The sequence below is a fragment of the Notothenia rossii genome, assembly GCF_949606895.1.
Source record: "Notothenia rossii genome assembly, chromosome: 7".
NCBI classification, from domain to species: Eukaryota; Metazoa; Chordata; class Actinopteri; order Perciformes; family Nototheniidae; genus Notothenia; species Notothenia rossii.
This window is the reverse complement of record NC_136905.1, coordinates 65,552,742-65,574,396: the sequence shown is the minus strand read 5'-3', so window position 1 is coordinate 65,574,396 and position 21,655 is coordinate 65,552,742. Positions and strand designations below refer to the sequence as shown.

The 21,655-nt window shown below is 41.5% G+C and overlaps 1 protein-coding gene across 1 annotated transcript; it reads right to left on the bottom strand.

Moving 5' to 3' along the window:
• Positions 1 to 4,454: 4,454 nt before the first annotated feature.
• pax1a (paired box 1a) lies at positions 4,455 to 9,010 on the bottom strand. The gene is made up of 5 exons (XM_079640479.1): positions 8,798 to 9,010; positions 7,477 to 8,106; positions 6,416 to 6,549; positions 5,700 to 5,913; positions 4,455 to 5,001 (listed from the first exon to the last, which is right to left on the bottom strand). The coding sequence occupies exons 1-5, from the start codon at positions 8,799 to 8,801 to the stop codon at positions 4,871 to 4,873; spliced, it is 1,113 nt and encodes a 370-aa protein (XP_079496605.1). The 5' UTR covers positions 8,802 to 9,010; the 3' UTR covers positions 4,455 to 4,870.
• Positions 9,011 to 21,655: the final 12,645 nt, after the last annotated feature.

Genomic DNA, 21,655 nt, shown 5'->3' with positions numbered 1-21,655 from the left:
GAACATTAATTCTATATTCTCCACAAATTGGAGAGGATCTTCCTGCACGGAGGACTGTCTCTCTGTCTGTCTCACAAAAATAGACTTTGACTACAAAACTGCTGACAAATTTCCATAATGCAAGTTTAGCCTTTCCAGTAAAGAACCGACAATAGATGTTGATATTTGCATATACACAAATTACAAGCATTCTTTAAAAAAATAATATGCCTGCTTTCATGCCAGTATCTTCAAGGAGATAATTTGATTTGCAAACATAATTTCATGCTCTTTAGGTCATTGGTATACAATAATCAAACTGGGCACTGCAGTTCATCCCATCCTGTGGTTGTTCTCTTTATTGCTGTATCCTTCGAGGACCGAAAACAGCGCTGGAATCTCCTGAGAGCATGTGAAATGATACGTTTTCATTTAGAAAGCCAAATGTCATCATCATGTCTCTGTCCCTTTTGCTTTTAGAGCGTCTGGTTGATGTGGTGAGTTGGCCAAGCAAGTAAGAACATGGGAGGGAGACATTTATCATCCTCAAGACTACAGAGCTGTAACTGCCTGCTTGGAAATCCTGTGGACAGTCAGCGGAAAAAAAAGAAAAAGAAGAAGAAAATTCAACGGTGATTGCATTACAAGGATGACATCGCTGCGAACCCACTGCTTCGGTGTTTAAGTTTAGGGTGCTAAAAAGTGAATGCATCACTTACAAATAGGTCCAATAACAATATCTATCTTCTTTTGCTGCTTTTGTCAAATGTTGGTGAGCTTGTATAATTTTTTCTACCTGATTTATTGTTCACTGTTCATCAGTTGTGCATCAAAATCTGTCAAACAATGTAAACATGAAGCTGGCAGCTATGATTCATGGCTCCATTTCTCAAAAGATGATATCCTGCTTGCCAAAAGCCACGACAAGCACATGTTTCAGCATCGCACATGTTTGCATGCAAAACGTTTCCTTGGAAAGAGAATTCATTCGAGATTTCAGACGTGAGAGCTTCTGACTTTCTCTTTAGAATTTGACTGTTTGCCAGCTTGCCACTCTCTTTTTAAAAGGTTTTTTTCGTGTGTCTTTCTTTTCTTTTTCCAAGACCTGTCTGGCCAGCCATGTCGCCATGTCCTGAGATGATCTGTTGTTGACTTTGATTCATGTGAATGCAGAGAAGTGAGTGAGTGATTGAATCCTGGCCAGTCTATAGTTTCCCTCTTGACAAAAATGACAGATAATGTAGAATGTTTTAAATCATACCCAGCAAAGTGTCTAACACATAAACTGAACTTTGGTCTTTATGTAACACTCAATTCTTCCAGTACACAGGGCAGACATTGATGAATTGTTGGAGATAGAATAGTACTTTTTCAAGAATCTCTCTCACCATTTCACCTATGCTCTGATTTGTAATACTGCCTAATATCATATCCATTAGGATCAAGGAGGCCTGGTCTCCTATCCATCTCGCCAAGTGTCTGTTTACACTTGTGGCATTTGAGAATCCTTTCATGTTTAAGTTGCAGAGGTAGCTCTCTCAAGAACCTGCAGATCAGAGCACTGTGTTTAAGTCTGGGCATATACACTTCTGTGTTTCAGTACTTTTATGAAAGTCTGGCAGTTACAGTGCAAAATGTCTCCTTGTGCCTCCATTACCTAAAACAGGGATTATTTTTAAGATTATTCAATTATATATTTATTTATTTGCTAAAATATATGGTTATGTCTAATAAAGATTAATTTCCCAGTCTATTGGATCCAATCCTTACTCCAAAATACATCCATTGCACTGGACACCAGGAAATATTAACAATAAACATTGGATAATAAATTATAGAGACATTCAAAGGGTATTGAAATAGCTGTATGTATAAATAGTGTGGGTATTTATCCTTATGAATTCACAACTTCCTTAGAAATGTATTAAAAAAGGGGCTCAGTGGGAACTATTAGAACTATTGTTCAAAATACACACACATTGAATCCTGGTTTGTGGGATAAAAAACGTTGCCTCACTAGAAAATGTCCCATTGTACCCGTCTCAAAGCACACACATTAAAATTAAAGAAATATTATGTTTTTGAGCTCTGTTTCAATAGGAAACAACGAGCCCACCTGCTGCCCCTCGGACACAGAGGCTCTGCAGAAGACGCAGTGGGGGGTATCACTTTGCGGCCCTGATTGATGACCATAGGTCCCGCAGGAAGTAACCCCGCCACCATGAAGGAGTGTTTTCTGAACCCCAAGTGGTATCCGGGAAAACAGATCGACTCCAGTCAGGGAGCGTGTGTACTCATAGGCCATCTTAATGTTTGGATATACTGAGTCACATGGGATCTTGCTGCAAAAAGGGGGAAAGGAATCAACGGCTGCAAAATTGAGCCAAGAAAGCAACCAAAATCCAGTGTGTATCCTAATGCCTGCTATTCAAACTGATGGGTATGACACATAAACGCTTTGTCTTTTGTTTTAAGCATCATAGTAGAACCTTGTGGATAACTTACTTCCACTTTTTATGATCCCTCTTTAGAGGTGTTTTTCATATCAATCAAGTCACTGCTGACCTAAAAGCAATTTTGATATGGCTGCACCTTCAATGTCATGATTGCACGGGACATTTGAAGATCACTAAATAAGGAATTTATAATCTAAAAATAACAAAACAAATTCTATAGTTTGGTAAAAACACATATATTAAAATAATAATTGATTTCCCTTTTGGAAACATATTTTTGTTCTGTTCTATGTTGGTTTTCATCGATATAATCAAGAAACCAGAATCCAAACATAAATACATTATCTTTAAATCAATAAAGTCAGTGACCCTTACACGTATGCTCATTTAGTTTGGGATGAAGTATGGTTTGCAAATATCAGAAGCAATGTATGTCCATATTTCAAAACCCTTTTTTGTACTTTTTAATACTTATCTTAATATAAATGCAGGGGTTAATTTTTCTTTAAATTGACTGGCACTTTTAAAAAGTGTTAAAACCTTAAAGCTGACCTGGCTGATCAATCATTGATAACATTGAATATATAAACTCAATAATCTCGAGAATGAACCATGATCAGCGGGAAACAAGTCACAGTATTTATTTGTCTAAATGCACACAGTGTTCTTTAGCATTTGGTTTAATTCATAAAGGTCTCCTGACACCCAAAATGTAAATTAAATCAATTGTTTATTGTGTCTTTCAAAGACAAAAAGTACAACCACTAAATACTTTACTTCCGCTTTACACTTAAGGTGCTGTTACAAAAACACAGAATTGTCTAAACTACTGGATCCTCACCGAACAAACCATGCTGCTAATATCCCCCTGACCTCACCATCATCAAGTCACCTTGGAGAAGTGGAGCATCATCTGAGTTCATTTCAATCACACAAATTATGTTAAATGGAAAGAAGCACATTAACTTCTATAAAATATTTGACAAATGTATTAACTTTATTAACTTTGTTCCCATTGGGTAGATATTGCATTTATGTATTGACATTCTATTTTTATTTTGGTTCACAATTTGGGTAAAATGTCAATCAAAAGGTTAACTGTAACTTCAAATGCAAGAGAAACTAAACTTATTTGTATGTCCGGCTTCTCATGTTGATCAAAAGGAAATCAATAAAGGTATTACTTCAACAAAATAAATATTCAGTCTATTTGTGATAAAACTATATATTTGTATTTATTTATGAGATTTTTTCCAAAGAGTTAATTTGTCGAATTAAAGCCACATAACAGAGCATGGGTATTGAAGGGATCCAAATGTTTCGTTAGAGCACAGGACTAAACGTGTGTGAGAACAGTTTAGGCCTGTATGGAAAAATACTCATAATTTATATACGGGAAAAAACATAACCCTGCTGCTGCATGTGGGTGGATTTGGACAGGCAGCTGCTCTCGTGCACATCGTTCATTAACGTGCACGATCACATCTCTGACTTCCATAATGGCAGGTATCATTTACAAGAGAGATAGCATCAGCAGAGGCGCCCAGTCTGTTTAGCTGTGGTAACACCTGAGTCAAGATATTACTTTTCACAGTAGGTAATGAGAAAAATTACCCAATATATTGAAATGCACTCAGGATCAAAAGTTGTGCAAAAATCTCGCTAATTATAGGACGAATTCAATGCATTATTAAACCAGTTTTAGATGAAAAGAAAGACATTATTCCTTACAAAATCGAACTTTCATTCAGATCAATTATGTCACTTACTTTTATGAAGTAAGGAAAACCTTTAAGAAATCGTCAAACATCGCTTCTGGAGTTACAGTAGCCTAACTGTAGTTTAATGTTTTCTATGTTATTTCTGTTTCTTTAAACGGACATCATCAAAACCTAACCTCAATTATAGGCTATAACCAACGGGATGAATCAACAATATGAACAACAAATGGCATTTAAGAAAGCCTTTATTTAGTTAATATTTACAAGGAAATTATAAAAATATATAATTAAAGCTTTGGCAAATATTTTACATTTAAACATTGTATCTCTTTGTTCACATCGTCACTGTATAGCATCGAGATCATGGTCACAAATTAAGATAATATTATATACGACAGATTACAGAATAGCCCTTGGTTTATATAATAAAACATCAATGACAGGTTGGAATAAAAAATGTATTCTCCAACAAAAAAAAGATCCTGCAGTCTCCATGAGAGAATAGCAATATGAAGTGTTCAAAAGAAGAAACAGCTTACATTCATGTAGCGAGGAAGGTCGGTCACTGCACCCACAATGAACGTTTATGGGCCTGTGTTTGACTAAACTGCAAACACTCGGGAAACAAGCCGTTAGTGTTCAGACTTACTGTTGGATTTGTTGAAATTAGTTCAGTTTAATTCGGTCTCGTTATTAAGGTGGTATAAATCCCGGTTATGATGATGAGGTAGGGAGACTGAGTCCATGCACACTGTTCAAGTCTTCGTGTTGCTGCTGCTGCTGTAGCTGCTGCTGCTGCTGCTGCTGCTGCTGCTTGCTCAGGGGAGTGGGCTGTTTTCTGTCTCCTGCAAAACCCAAATAAGACATTCAAATCTGTGCTCAGTCTCAGAGATAGAAGCAGATTCATTTTCCTACAAGTTCTAAAAAGTTAAGCTCCGCTCTATCAGAAAAAACGTGATTATTAACAAGCAGTCTCAAAAAGGCTTCTCTTCCATTCTATGTATAATGCGTAAAAATGTCCCCATGGACCACCTCGCATGCCGAGTCTGGTAGATCAATATTTAATAACTGACATATAATTAGGCTTCATTTGGGGTTTGGTAAATGTTTACACTCGTTGCGGTCGTTGCTTATTGCGAAAGCGTGTGCGTGCAAAAGGAGGGAGAGAGGCTGCGGGAATAACTTGATAAAAAGGGATTGCCAAAAGTTGTCATAATGAATTGATCGAAGTAAATAGTCTAACACTCTGTTTTATATTTGACAAATGTGAGAATATTTTAAGAATATTAAAATATCAAAAACAAATGAAATACAAATTGAGTATCTGATTGACTGATGGTAACGAAAAACAATCAACAAAAATAGTTTGGGGAACATTTGCTGGGGTTTTTAGACACTTCATTGGATTATTGGAATAAATATCGGGAAAATATATTTTATACACTAAATATAATTTAAAGCAACAGTACCCCAGTGTTCATGTTTTGTTTTAAAGGATTGGACACATCTTTCACCAGTTTCCAAATTAAATCGTGGTCCCTACCTTCTCGGGCCTGGTGCTTGAAGTTCATCGGTGAGTGGATCTCCCCCGCGTGCATGCCCATCCCGCCGCCTGGGTGCGACAGGGCCGGACTCTGCGGCTGCCAGTGGTGGTGTCCCGGGGCCACGTATCCGCCTGCTGCCCCGCTGTACACTCCGTACTGGTTGGAGGGAGAGTACGCACACGCGGAGACATAACCGGACAGTGCGGAGGAAGGCTGAAGAAAACAGATAAGACACGGACAAAATCAGCAAAACCCCGGAAAATGTTATAATAGAATGTGACAGTGACATGTGGCCTCAAGCTTCTCTAACACTGAGTGGTTTAAAGGAAGACGGGAGGAAATACACCACATTCACTCTAATTTAATTCAGCATATAAGACTAATTGGAGTATACACAGATGTCAGTCCGTCTCATTCCTAAAACAGCACACTTAATCAACAGTAATAATACTCTGTGGAGTCTCAGGGGTACAATCTGATTAAGCAGAGCCCTCTGTGGCATTACATGACTCGGTTCAGGGTGCCTGATATGACACATTTTCACATCCATGCCACAGGCCTTTGGAGCGAGAGCACTACTTTACTAAATAGGCTACCTGCTCATTTTGGCACTAAACAATTAGAATCATTCCTTTTAAGAAAATACTATGGCGATATGAATACAGAGTAGCCTACTTGATGCATACACGTTACATTATGTACACATGCATATTACCTGAGCGTATTTTATGTCAGTGTCAATGGCTGTTTTGTCAATCCCGTTGACAGAGTGAGCCGCGGGGAAAGCTGCTCTGTTGACGCAGCTCCAGTCCTCCATTTTCTGTGCATATCCGTCCGTCCCAGCAATGGCTGAATTAGAAACAGTCAGTGCATGTCAAAAATGTTTAAAGGTAAAAAAGAAAATGCTACAAAAAAGTGGGGTTCCATTCCTTTATAATGTGTTAAGTAAATTAAATTATCAATATTTGTAATTATTTACTCGTAAGTTCTTTTTTATTTAGTTACATGAATGTCACATAGGCTTTGTCTTTTTTTCTGTTTAGCCTATAATAAATTGGACAAAAAGAGCTTTAAAGTGTATTTCATTTTCAAAACAGCAGGCTTATCAAAAATAATATAATTGAGAGTTATTTAAACAATGACATCATGAAATAACGAAATTATCATTATAGTAAAGTCCGTAATTGTTTATAAAAAGGTGTGATGTAATATTTGAGTCTATATTGAGTGAAACAAATAAAATAAAAAACAAAACACAGAAAAACGAAGGAAACGACAAATACATATTATATATATTATTATAAATATGTTTCCCTAATTTAATTATATATGTTAACAATTGTTTATACTGTCTTGTCAATAAAGCCCTATATTGCATCACGTAAAATTGTCTTGCAAATACAATTATGTCTTCGAGCTGACTTAACACTAACAATGACCGAAGGACCAGAAAGGCAAAGAGAAATGGCAGTAATGACTACTTGAGGGATTAGTGGGGATAAAGCAGGTGAGCAAGGTGTTTGCAAATGCATCATCCCATGAAAAGGCCTATTGTGAGTGGCCTTACTGCTTTCTGGCTGAATGGTGAAACGGAGGCCTGTGCCACTTGTAATGGACACATTGCCCTGCCAGTTTCCAGAACGAGTTGTGCAGAGTAATGTTGCAATTCATCACGCTGGAGAACACAACAATAACTAGCTGTTCGGGTTTATTAAAGCTGTTGTGTGAAAACACAGAGGCCTTTCTCACAGGGCATAACGTGATTGTTTTCCTCACCTGAAGAATCCATAAAGGCTCGAATACCGAGGATGTTGCTGACGGTGTGTGCGGAGGGCCAGGCCCGGGATATGCTCATATGTCCAGCCGTCATCGGTACTCCATGATGGTTGCCCATTTTAGCGCTAGTGGGCGACATGGCGTTGGGGTAGGAATACGGGTAAATGTGGTTGTAGGAGAGCCCGGCCTGCGCGGAGCCTTGTTTACTGCTCTCATACTGGTTGGGCTGGGAGAGATTTCCAATCTTGTTGCGTAAAATCCTGCTGATCGAGCTAACCGACGGGACATTGTACTTGTCACAAACTCCATCTGCCAAAAGCCTGTCCCGGATCTCCCATGCAAAGATCCCGGGGTCTCCTTGTTTGTAATCCCTGATATTTTTCACCACGTTCGGCGTCGTGACTCTCGGTTTGCTTCCACCGATGGCACCGGGTAAGATGGAACCCGTCTCGTTGTACCTCGCCAGAATCTTGCTCACGCAGCCGTGGGAGACTCGGAGTTGCCGGCTTATATCGCAGGGTCTTATCCCCAGCTGGGCCAACTCCACTATTCTTAGCCGTATGGCATTGGGCAGGGGTCGCCCATTGACGAACACACCGCCAAGCTGGTTCACCTCTCCATAGTTTTGCTCTGCAGGAGAATGGAGGCACAAAAGACATATTTACTCTGCATGAAGTGAGTACACATGCATTTCTGACATGTTACAATGTACTATTATCATGTTGTCATGTTGATGCACTTCCTCTGCCACAAAATATAATTTCTTAGAATAATTATATGTATTTATTGTTAAAAGACAAAATGTTCAGGCTGCGGACACAGGCCATACAGCTCCTGTAATTTTCACCACAAATTGAGGTTACAGAGTTCTATCCCATAACATGTGTCAGCCTACACAGACAGCTACCCTCAAAGGCTATTTTGCAACTTTATAAACGTTTTTTTTTTTAACAATTTGACTCAGATTTTTCTCCGCCAGCCCCGCATACACAACAAAAAATACAACATAAACATGGCGAAGTTGAGGATTTGACACTCGAGAGCTCTTCAAAGACTCACTCCATGGGATAATTGGTGGTGTGGTTCCATTTAAAGATTTAAAGCTTTAAACAATGCCTGCTGAATAGAGCCGGAAAAATCCACCATGGAGTAAACTTGACAAGTTGTCGTGCAAAAAAAAAGACACTCTTGATTTGCAAATTATCTGCAGTTGAAGAGGGAAAAAAAGGAACATTTCTGTCTTTACGCGGGCGTGGTGAGTGTGGATACGCTTCCATAAGCTCCCTGCCAGTGAAGCATGCAGATGGTAACGCGGGCTTACCCATTTGCCTATACGTCTCGAGATGCCAGGGAATATAGGTGCCCCTTCAAATGGCTGAATGCGTCCGGGAGAAGGCAAGAGAAGGAAGGGGAACGGGAGGAATGAGCCCCGCAAGAGGAAAAATAGACCTCTTTAAAATCTCCTCCGAGTGCAGCGCGCCCCCTTCTTCTTTTTTTGGAAACAAGTGACCGCAAGGTAGAATGGCACCGAAGTGATCTTCATCCGATAAAAGCAAATTGGAGTTATCCCGGGGAGTCCGTCGTTTGCTGAAATTAATTTGACGCGTCCTCCACGTCAATCTTCGCTGTTATACGCCGAGCCTCTGCTCTGCTTTCATTGGTTCGTCCCGAGCTGGGAACGCTGTCAGCCAATGCAAACCCCACCCGGTCGGAGCAGTGCAGCCTCCTTGAATATTTTTGCACAAGGGAAGTAACAGAAAGGGAAACGTTCCATCCAACATGCAGCCTTCTGGTGAGGACTTATACACCATATAGTTTTGCAGTTGGATGACAGTGGACGGGAACACTTCCTGGAATTGTTTGCGTTTTATATTGGAAACACATGCTTTAGTGCATCGGTTTGATTATAAAAGTAGAATCACCTGAAAGTATCCACCTGTCGATGGGATGTGCAAATATCTGATTGACTATTCTATTTAAATAATTGTATTGAACATACTCTTTTTGTCTGCATTGTTTTCCATAGTTGAGCTGTGTTGAAGCTGAAGGAGTAGTTTGAGAGCAAAGTGGAAAGTTTTTATAAGGCAGTGTTAGAGCATCAAACATGGAGGGGCTCATGTAATCGATACCTCTGTAGAGCCCAGACTATGGCATATCGACTGGATGCCAGAGACATGCATTATCACAGCATGTTTTCGGAGTTTCCTGTGCAAGTTTAGAAGGTATCATTTATATGCTCGCAAAACGTTACTTGTAAAACTTAACAGTCGACCCGATGGTAACAAGGTGCAGTGTCCTTATCCCCCACCACCTCCACCTCCACCCTCTCCTCTGTGTCTCATGGCCACTTCACCATCCAGGTCTGGGAGTAGGACACATGGAAAGCATCAGGTCTGGTCAGAGAATCTGAAGAAGATCGCCTCAATTTGCTATTGATGTCTGGATAGCATTCATATATTTCATATTTATATGCTGTATTTGCATGCACATTGCAGGGTTGTGGTGGCTAAATGGATATAACTTCATATTTTGCTGATGCTGAGTATGAATAATTGTGGAAACAAGTGATATTTAAGATGTCAGTGCCACTGCTGTCTGACTCACTGCACATTGTTCTGTTTCTCCCTTAGCTGGCAGGACCCCCCTCATCTGGACACCAGAGGAACTGCAGGCTTCTCTCAGCACACACAACCTTTTTGAAATGTAGGACTTCTCGGGGAAGGTAAAAGTATCTCTGAAAATGTCACTAGAAAACAAAGTACCTTTCCCACTTGCATTTAAAATTGACATCAATATATTGAGAAGGTGGTGAATTTTCGCTTAAATTTATATTTTTGTTTTATAGTTTTTCTCAACGACTCTACTTTATTAACTCAGAAACGTTATCAAATACGTCCTGTATTGTAGGCTACCCCTAATTGTTACACATGCAATAGTTCATTTTAACATGTTTTGGTTGGTCGTTATAATTTATTGTTGGCTGTAACCATTTTCAAATTTAATGGAATTGCACTTAACGAACGATATTTCTGTTTTTAGACCTGAAATAGTTTAAACATTCTGGAAACTAAAGATTCATGCAAAACTGAAACGTCTCGCTATATATCATGCTAGTAGGCTACCTATTGAATTTGCATTACTTTTATTTTTGTTTTGTATCATCTTCTCCTTTACAAGATGGATGATATATTCAAATGCACACAGTCTCTAAACGTATTGTTACTAATAAAATATAAGTTTATCGCTTAAATTCAGACTATTTAGAATATATTAAAAGCCAAAATATGCGCGGCAGCAGATTGGGTTTTCTACAGTTTAAATAGGCAGGTTAGATAAACAGCAGAGATCCGTATAAGTAAAGCCAATGCAATACTGGTGGCCTGACCCTAACTCTGGCATTTTATTTTTGAAATGTAAATATATCGAGTGAAAAACGAGATTAATATATAATAACGTTTCCTCTCCGTAAACATTACACGCTGCACCAGTCTTAATTGTTATCAGGTGCGACTCTTTAACCGTCACTTTGTTAGCTTGTGTGACAAAACAAAAACAATCTTAAACGGCTCTTCACAGTTTCCAGGATTCAACGTTTTTTCATACAATATTTGCCCACATAAATACTGCAGTATAAACACTAACGCCAACTCAACAGTTATTATTATTATGCACTGACTTATTTTATAACTACACAATTCTTTCTTTTATCACCGAGGTGCCATTTGATCAGAGGTCTAATCACAAACCTAACACTCTCACAGATCTTTATCTTAAAACGACTTCTCGTGGGATTTATGAACTAAAGTCATCGTGCACACGACAGCACGAAGTGTTAGAAGGATATTTAAAGGCTGAACAGTACATATTAAATGATTGATTTCCCAGTAATAACCTGTCGTAGATAAATGCTTATTATTGAGTTTGTTTTTGATTAATTACGATCACTCACTTAAAGTCATATGTCTTTACGCTTTTAAGTGAATTACTGTTGCTGGTGAAATGAGGGATGGAATCGTGTCACGTAGTATACCATCGATTACTGTTTCTCTATATCAATCATATTATGTAATGACACTGTATGTTTCCAAATAGATTTTTAGAATGAAGGGATCATATAATTCCAACTGGTATATTGTAATAATTTTGATACAAGAACAATTCACCATTATCTGTATATAGCAATCTTGAATTTCAATTAATTTAATTAAATGGTAAATGTATATTAAAAGACCTCAATGTAAGTCAGCCGCTGTTTAGGCCTTTCACTGGTTTCAATATGCCTGATCATCCCGAATATATGTATTATTTATATTTATGTTATTGTTTATTCAGTTCAGTAAGATTATTATTAGTCCACAAACAGACGCCGGTCTTCAAAGTTTTTGATGAGACATTTCCTCCCAAATCGCTTTCAGATGAGACACGAGTTAAGTAATCCGATCTACACCTGACGCCCGCAAGGTGCGACGACCCCCGTCGGTAAATATTGATGTTGGTTTTAAGTGTCATCAAAGGATTCACTCCCCCAAGTGTGCTTTGTCTTTAAAGTGTTAAGGCGAATTTAAAAGTTCTAGTCACTGCGGCTGAGCGCGCGCGCGTGTGTGTGTATGTTTGTGTGTGTGTGTGTGTGTGTGTTTGTGTGTCTCTCTGTGTGTGTGTGTGTGTGTCTGTATGTCTGTCTCTCTGTCTGTCTGTCTGTCTGTCTGTCTGTCTGTCTGTCTGTCTGTCTGTCTGTCTGTCTGTGTGTCTGTCTGTCTGTCTGTCTGTCTGTCTGTCTGTCTGTCTGTATACACAAAATACAATCAAAGCCTATACCTGGCATAAGGACAACAAGTATACATATTAGGTTTATAACTATTTGTATTACAATTGTGCATCAATGTGGACATTATGTATCTCTTATCATGTTCTTATAAATGTGTCTTCCCCATTTATGACAAAAACAGAATGTGTATTTATTTTTGTCATGGTTTTAATTCTCTTCTACAACTGGGTGAACCCTAGTGTTTTACTGAAGACCTTTTATGTGTGCCTATGTTTAGTGTTTATGAGTTTAGTGATCGCAGTGGTCAGTATGGGAATTATTAGATAGTGTCCAGATTGTGTGTATTTAACACACGAGGTCAGAAAAAAGCCTCCAGCTCCTTATATTCCCATAAGGATCCGAATAGTAAACCGAATACAGACATTTAAAGAAGCTATGATCTTATATTGGTGATATTTTTGTAATGTTAAACCCAATACATTAACTTAAAGTTTCAAATTTAGACTAAATTGTAATAACCCTGTGTTGCTCATTAGGAAGGGGAATCAATGTTTATCCTGTTGAAAGCAACCCAAGCCCAACCTGTTAAGAAACGATTCCACGGTCAGGTAGCCCCCCTCCTCTACTAAAAAAAGGTTTGTCCACTCCTATCTGATCCAGAGGTGGCGATGTGTAGTTTCTTTGTGCTCCTACTGGTGAGGTTCTGAGGCTTGGGAGGCAGCGAGCTCAGTTCTTTTATAGCCACGAGACCCACTCTGAGCTGCAGAGCACGCCTAATGAGGGCGTACAGTGGTGCCATGTGAGACATGCCAGCTTTTACCAGGCTGGGTAATTGCTTGTGACCTTCACTAAACACGTCTCATGTGTCTTCATGTTCTGAGCAAACTTCTAATTGTTACATAGCGGGAGATGCCTGAGGATAACGCATGTACTTTGACGGTTTTGGGGGGAGAAGCAGACATATCCCCTGTTCCACATGTTTAGTAGAGGTGTGTCTATTTGGTCAGCGTTTGTGAAGACATTTCTTTGTGGACCCCTTCTTTAGCCCAAATGTAATATTAAGGCCACTAAAATGTTTCAATAAGTCAGCCCATTTGTTTCTGTTTTTTATTGTACCCATTACATAACCTAACAAGTATGGCTCCATCAGAAATGGATGGATCCTGTTTGTTTTAATGTTATACTGCTGGCTGTCCTTGGGATTCCACGACAACTTTGTTCTGTGTTGGTTAACAAATCTGGTTTTCATTGAAAGTGGAAACATATTAGGAAAATACAAAGAACATTTTTCTCTCTGTTGCTAATAAAAAAACTAACTGTCATCCCAAAATATGACCGTATGATACAGTGTGAGTAAACATGTTTCAGATCTGGAATTCTGAATTCTGGTATTGTTCTCACATGCTGTGCGCTTGTTTGCTTTTTATTGAGATACATTTCATGCACATATATTTTTGCCTAATCTTGGATTTAATCTTATGCCTCAAAATCAAATACAGAGAGGAAAGATGAGATCTATATTTCAAATAGTATTTTTTTAGGGGGAAGAAGGGTTAGTTATATCATGCCACCTCTTCTGCGTCAGGTTAGGGTTAGGGTTAGGGTCAGGGACCTCTTCCAAGAAGATGACTCTGCAAACTAACTAAATATTCGTTTTCCAGATTAGGTTTTAGCTTCCATACCAACTGCAGAGTGTATATTAGTATATAAAGTCATGATATAAACATTCATCTTCTGAATTACAGCAGCTGTTTCTTCCGGAACACTGTAGATTACACACAGTATGATTCTGTAAGACTAAACAGTTTCTTCTTATTATGATGCACCGTGTTAAAATAAAAGTATGACCTCTAAAAATAAGCAGTAACCATAAATCCAGGAAGATTAGGATCTGTTCCGGAAATGGAAAAGATAACTAACTCACAATATTAGTGATAAGTACACATGTTACACATCTGCTATCAGACTGGAGCCTAATGAAAGCTCAAGGTGCTTTATCAGACATGGCTTCAATTTACCATCTCAATCTAGATGACGATCAGGTGACCCAAAAATGATGGATTGGATTTGAAAATGGCCATAGCTATATTGCTTGGGACAGATAAAGGAACATTTATTAGGCAATGTGGCTGTTTATTTTTTCAGATTTATGGATTCCACACTGAATTGTTTCAATTACTTTTAAAGAATTATAACTTTTCCCCTATGTGGTATTTTATCTTGTCTGTATGTCGAAAGGTAAGCACCAGTGTTGACTAGGCAGTATTGTGTGCCATGTCTTGATAAATTGCGTTATCATATGTAAGCTTATTGTTTTTTTACTTTTTTACATTCACTGTGTTCAGATAAACAGATCTTTTATGCTGAACTGAACTCATTGCCATGTTTTAAACCAATAACCAAGACCGGTCTTCCCCAGTGCTGCATGATATTCAAACTGTGACAAAAGGATGATGAAGAGCTCCCTCTATGGTCATAAACAGAATAGTTCTGCATGTTGAAAAACTGAAACTTACATGGGACCAGAAAGCAAGTAAATGTTTTTGTTCTTTCATGCATGAGACAAATTAACGAATGCTTCTTTGGGGGCAAAGCACTTGAACACGTTTCCAGCAGTTTTAGGTGGAACCATTGTTTTCAAGGGAGGGCATTACAAAATGCATACAACAGATAAAAACAGTCACAAGATGGCGAATCGCATTGATTACCTCCAAGGTTTTGTTCTGTTATAACAGATATTTGAAAAAATCATGGACCATTTGTTAATAATAAGAAAACGTAAAGCTAACGAGTTCCAACTCTTTGCTGAAGACTCCATTCTCTGTCGAGAGTGACACGCCCACTGATCTCTTAATGTTTTACACTTCAGGTCAATGAGAACCTCTTTTTGACTTCCAAACTAATGTATTTCTGGTCAAAATGATCCCAACAAATACAATGTTGATACATCTTCAATGCTACTTTCCTAACGTATTTCTCGAAGGTCAAGAATGTTAAACAAATAGTGTTCTTCTTCGGGATGGGTGTTGGTTAAAAACATTTCAGAGGGACAAAAATAGCCAGCAACACCTGCAGTTATTACATGAGCCTCATTAAAAATAAAAACAACCTTCTTTTAATGGGGTTTACTTTGACCGAGCAACACTACTCATTTGTTTTGTTACTACATCATTAACACTCACGCTCAAAGTCTGTGCAGTTTGTTCAGCCAGAAAGCTGGGTATTATTACGTACAGTAAACTTTTTTATACTCACATACTTGGTTGTTGTTTGGAACGTCGCTGGGCTGGATCTGTTGTCAATTAAGAATAGAAACCTTAATTACTTTTGGAGCACTTCAGACTCCATCCACGGCTGCTGCTGATTCATGCCTGCCCTACTTGGAAATGAGCCAAGAGTAAAAACAAGAACATTGGGTTGTATGTGGAAAATTAGATCAAACTTTTATTTTTCAGTTCCCAATTATTCTGTTCATGAATAACTTTTGGCTTTTGGCATCTCCTTTCACTCATGGTGTCTTATCTGTCTTACTTATTAGCCTTTGATTAGTTGCTGTACTTAGATTAAGCTGTGAGAGGGCTGCAATAACAATAAGCAGTAATTTCTCAAATGACCCTCTTGAGCTGTAAATCCAGCTGTATGCCCTGAATTGCAGTTGTCGTGTAATTCTCTGTTTCTAAGCTTAAGAATGCCAGATCCATGATGGAAAAGTTTGCAAGGAGACATTCAAGGCCTTCTATTGGAGGCGGTGTGATATCGTTTTCCGCCAAACCAGAAATCAAGGCCTGGGAAGAGCCTTTTTTATGTCAGGGATAGGGGTGGTGTATGTTTTCTGACAGTTGCTCCTTTTAAGATTAATAGGCTTATGAAAACCGTGTGTCTTCTTCCAAAAGCCAAGTTAGATATCAGTCAATGTTACCAGCATAATGCCGTCCTGACAAAGAAATCCCAAAGACAGATTGAACATTGTCACAACACGGTGGAATCATTGTGTGTGTGTCTGTGTGTGTGTGTGTGTGTGTGTGTGTGTGTGTGTGTGTGTGTGTGTGTGTGTGGGGGTGTGTGTGTGTGTGTGTGTGTGTGTGTGTGTGTGTGTGTGTGTGTGTGTGTGTGTGTGTGTGTGTGTGTGTGTGTGTGTGTGTGTGTGTGTGTGTGTGTGTGTGTGTGTGTGTGTGTGTGTGTGCACAGGGTGAGAGCCATACTGGATTTCATTCGTTACTTCTGGGACGAAACACATGCCAACTAAATAATGCCTCTTTTTAAACAAAGACTATTATATTTATGGTGCAGCAAATTATACAGCTAAAATCTATGGATTTACTAATAAGGCAGAACACCACACAGTCTACAGGCCACGTCTCCAGGAATATGTAGTGGAGCAGGGATCTCTCCTTGTGCTCTATCAGTTCACTGACCTCACTGAACCACAGCCAGATGCTCATAAATACATTCCCTTATTTCTACCATGGTGTGGATGCCAGTCGGGCCAGGAAGTGGGTTTGTTTTGGGTGTTCTCAGTATATTCGAGCCAGAGCAGTGCTTTCACTTTTCTCATAAGAGAGCTGTGCTGACTTCCTGTATTGCTGGTTGTGGTCGTCTGTCATGGTGGCGAGCCTGTTGAAAGCTGCACAACTCGGGTCCAGTGTCTGTATAATGGAGACTTGTTTGTCCCGAAACACGTGGATTAATCAAGTGGACGTCTCTCCGGCGTGAATTGTAGTGCGGCACTGTGCGAGTCCACATTCAGGAGGGAAAACGTGCAAACTGACTCCAGGCTCTGGTTAAGTGAGCAGTTAAAGCTGCATCCACCGATGTCAGAAACGTAGCCCACATGATTATTTTTCGGTCACATCTGGACACATTGCCTTTCAGCTTTTTCAAATATGCATGTGTGTTTTACAGTTTGTAGACATTTCAGGAATCCTCCATGTCTCTCATCAGCTTTCCATATTTGTACAGAATAAGCATAAAAGCTAATTATGTAGCATTAACAAATTAACTCTGTTGGGTACAAATCAGGCTTAGAGTGCGAGCTGGGGATCTCTGTAACCTGCAGCAGAGGAATGAGGGACCTCAGCTCACTCATACTGGTGGTGAAAAGTCTGACATGTTTGCGCTGAGTAGGGACAGACAGGCCTGCAACCAAGCCTGGACTTGCTGGCCAAGAAAAAGCCCCTCATAGCTTCCCCATTTTCCTTAGTGTGCCCTTTCCTGAATGAATGCACTGCCTCACCCTGCACACTTAGTCACTGGGTTTACAATAATGAGCGAGTGTGTGAAAGTAAGTTGCTACTGTGTGTTTATCAACTTTTACTGTTCGTTGTTTGTTCCTGTCTTTAGTTAGATAACTGTGAATGTGGAAGTTGGTATGTGTGAATAGAAAGCAGCTGGCACAAAATGCATTGTGGGAACAATTGAGAGAGGAAAGCAGTGGGAGTGAGAGAGCAGGCGAGGTAAGCTGGGGTCAAATTAAAAGCACATGACAACACGTTGCTGTATGTTTAATGATACTGAGAGCAATATGATCTGCCACAAGATATGATGTTCTGTCTGTGTTGTTGTGTATGGTTTTCTTGAACGCAGTCCATAGAAGAAGTATCTCAAAATATTGTAGTCAAGTAAACCATTAGTTGTTGTCTTAGGGCAGGGGTATTCCACTAAAATTCAACGAGGTCCAGTTAGAGAAAATGTCCACATGCAAAGATCCGGAACATCAAAATGTCTAAGTTGCTTTATGAATTAGTGTGATATATATTGAAGAAGCCTGTAGATTTATCAACATCTGCATGTTATCAACAACTGACTGCCAATCAAATAAAGAAAGTACAATTCATAAACAACAATATTTATTGTCAACATTGAACTATACAGTAAATACTGTGGATATGTGTAATGTTCCTCTCTGGTTGCATTTAAAAATAAAATAGAGAAAATAAATAAAATAGCTTTTGAAAATGTGTGCATCTTAAAAGTGCTTTTTTTTTAGATAAATAAAATAAAGTGTAGCAGCAGCTTGAGTTTCTCTTTTTCTTTTTTAACCGTTTCACATCATGACTTAAGAGTTTCAGACGATTATAGAACAATATCAGTCTTTACACATCATAACAATTGAACAGTTTTAAAGTTTCTCTTTCTTTCCCTATTATATTTATTCCCTCACTCACTTGCTTTTGTTTGCGAGAATTGAGCTCGAGCTTGTCCTGCCAGGAGTTTAAATCTGGGCTGAAATGGTGTCAAGGCCATTCTCATGTGCACATGCAGGTGCTCATTGGTTAGCCTGCCCTGGAACGATATTTATTTTTTCCAACCTCAGTTCTGACTTGAGAGGGAATGTTTGGTCAAACACTTTCTGTTTGTCTCATAGTGGCGTTTTGGCACTTTTAATGAGCGCCACGGTCTCTGAACAAATGAGACACACTGGTTCTGTGCTCCCAGTGGGCAGGATGAACATGAATGAGTCCGTCCACTCAGGGTTAAAAGCTCTGTTCTCACTGTCCACTTTCCTCGTCTTGGAGAGCGCCATGTGTAATTATTTGTCTCTCCTGTCTGCCGCTAACACGCCTGTTCAATCTCCTCTCCGCTTCTCTCCCTGTATCGCTAATTATTCTCTTCACACTTTCCTCTCCGCTTCTCTCTGCCGCACTCTCACCTCTTCTTCTGTGTCTCTCTCCCTGTATCGCTCACTTGTCTCTTTCGCCCCTTGTCGGCAGCGGTTAAAATAGAATCAGCCCGTCAAAATTGAAATCCCCTATTAATTTATTGATTATTGGTCTGGGTCCGTATAGGTCGGCGTCTGGGTCCGGATCCGGACCGCGGTCCGCCTGTTGCCGACCCCTGTCCTAGGGGTTGGGCCCCCTTGAAATGGTCAGAAGATACATCTCTGAGGTCATGAGGTGTTTAAAGGGGTAGGAAAGACTAAAACACAGAGTTCAGAGCACTTAAATGTGTCCGATTTTTTCTTTAGCTTGAAGACATATTGGATATATGTTTACCTCTTTGGACACAGGACAGCTTTTAATTAAAACCATGTGAGACATTAAGAGCAACAATCTATAGTTACGTCTGTAACTACGGTTCTATGAGTCCCGGATGACCGCCAGAGGCGGTGCTTTAGCACCGGATATGTCCATCGCGCGCATGCGCAGCTCGAGTACCAATAACAACAAAGTCACCTGTGACCCATGTGACACCGGCTACATATGCCGGTATCGTCAGAGGATCTGTTCCCAGAATCTTCTTCAGGGGTGCCCCTCTCGGGCAGCCCAAGATGTTGAGATGCTCTTTGTAGAGTGGCATCTCAGTTCTAATGGCAGGGGGCGGCCACATAGGCATGTGAGATGGTATCGACAACCCAGTGGGGCAGCCGCTGTTTAGAGGGCCCAACCTCTTTTAGTGCCGCCATGGCAATGGAAGAGCTGCTCCGACTGCCGTAAACAGGCAGTAGCATCGATATACGCCCTTAGGGAACCCACAGGGCACAGCAACTCCGACGTGCCGTTCTCCTGAATGTCAACGTGTGCCAGCTGGACAGGCTGCCCCATTTGCCCAAAGGGCAACACCTCGGGCATGTATCGCTTACGGAGAGCGCATGCAACTCCCCAACTCGCTTCCCTGAGGCTATGGCAAGCAGACATGCTGCCTTCGTGGACAGCCACTTAAGCCCCACCTTGGCCAGGGGCTCGAAGGGAGGAGATGATAGGGCATCCGGCAGCAGGGGAAGGTCCCAAGCCGGATCCCTCGGGGTGCTGGGGGTACGCTGCCGTAAAGCCCCTCTCAGGTAGAGGGACACCAACATGTGGCACCCCCCTGTGGCACCGTCAACCCGAACATGTCAGGCACAAATAGCAGCCACCTAAACTCTCAGAGTGGAGTGAGAACGTCCACTATCTAGAAGGGACTGCTGTCTGGGCAACAGTGTACATGTTGTCCCAAGGAACAAGCACATGCTTGCCCCCCAGTTGGGGTAGAAAGTGCGTGAGTGCAAGCTGCACAGCCCGAAGCTCTAGCATATTGACATGGCGTGCACCCTCCTGGGCAGACCACTGACCCTGGACAGTCCTGCCCTGCCGCACTGCACCCCACCCTGAGAGACATGCACCGACGGTGACAGTCCCCCGGCGGGATGGGATTGGGATTGCGCTCATGGGCACGCCCATCAGAAGATAGGCCCTGTCCCTCCAGCATGACAGAGAGTGGAGGCACTGCTGCAACACCCTGACTTTCCTGTGCCTGTGCCACTTGGCGTCCAAGTGAAGGCTGTTCAGCCACATCTGCATGGGGCGCAACGACAGCAGGCCTAGGGGCACAATGGCTGAGGCAGCCGTCATTCCGCCCAAGGGCCGGAGGAACTGAATATAAGGCACCATCTTGCCCAGCCTGAAGATGGAAAGAAGGTGGGAAATATCATCCATGCGACGAGGTGTCAGGTAGGCCCTCATGGCAACGAGTCCAGGACCATCCCGAGGTAAGTGACCTGTTGGGAAGGGTCCAGGCAGCTATTCCCGGTGCTCACTGTTAGGCCCAACCTGGCTACGTGAGATAAGAGGCACGCCGTATCCTGGGCCAGCCAGCCGTCTAAATACGGCAGGACCTTCGCGCCCTGCACCTGCAGGGGTGCGAGAGCTGCCGCCACGACCCTGGTGAACACCCTTGGAGAGAGGGAGAGACTAAAGGTAAGCACCCGGAACTGGTAGTGTCGGCCTTGAAAGGCAAACCTCGAGAACTTCCGGTGGTGAGATGCAACCGGCACATGGAAGTTGGCATTCCTCAAGTCCACGGTTGCGAACCACCCCCCCTGTGCATGTGCTGTGGTTAGCATATGGAATGGCAGCACCTTCAGGAATCTGTTGATTCCTCTGAGGTCCAAGATCAGGCGAAATCCGCCGACTTTCTTGCTCACGAGAAAGTACGCAGAGTAGGACCCCCCGGGCTGAGCAGAGGGTCTACTGGCTCGATTGCGCCCTTGGCCAAGAGGACGGACAACTCTTGGACCAGAGCCAAGGCCTCTGCCGGATTTTGACCCGGCCGAAGGCTAGGGGCCGGAACTGTAGTTCGTACCCCTGGGTTAAGTTGAAAACCACCCAAGGGTCGGAAGTACAGACAGCCCAGTAACTGAGCTGGGGGGGCTGGTAAGGCGCCGGTAAGGCTCTGAGGCACGAGGCCGCCTAGAAGGCCGGCGACCGGAGGCACGAAAGCCCCCGGGAGGCGGATGAGTGGGCCGCTGGGACCTCCGCAGACAACCACTGTAAGCTGGTGGGCTGCTAGAGGGGCCCCTGGGCCTGCTGGAAGTGGGCACAGGCCTATGCAGACCCGAGAGCTGCTGCCTGGTCCGCCTAGCTTGGGCAGCACGCTCCAGTGCCTACAGGGCAGCTGCCACACAGCTCCCCTGGCTCGACTGGCACACTACGGAGGACA

Coding starts and splice junctions, on each gene's coding strand:
- pax1a (XM_079640479.1), bottom strand. Junction 6,550..7,476: donor AGCCTTTATGGATTCTTCAG/GTGAGGAAAACA, acceptor TTTCTAATTCAG/CCATTGCTGGGACGGACGGA. Junction 5,914..6,415: donor CTGACATAAAATACGCTCAG/GTAATATGCATG, acceptor TGTTTTCTTCAG/CCTTCCTCCGCACTGTCCGG.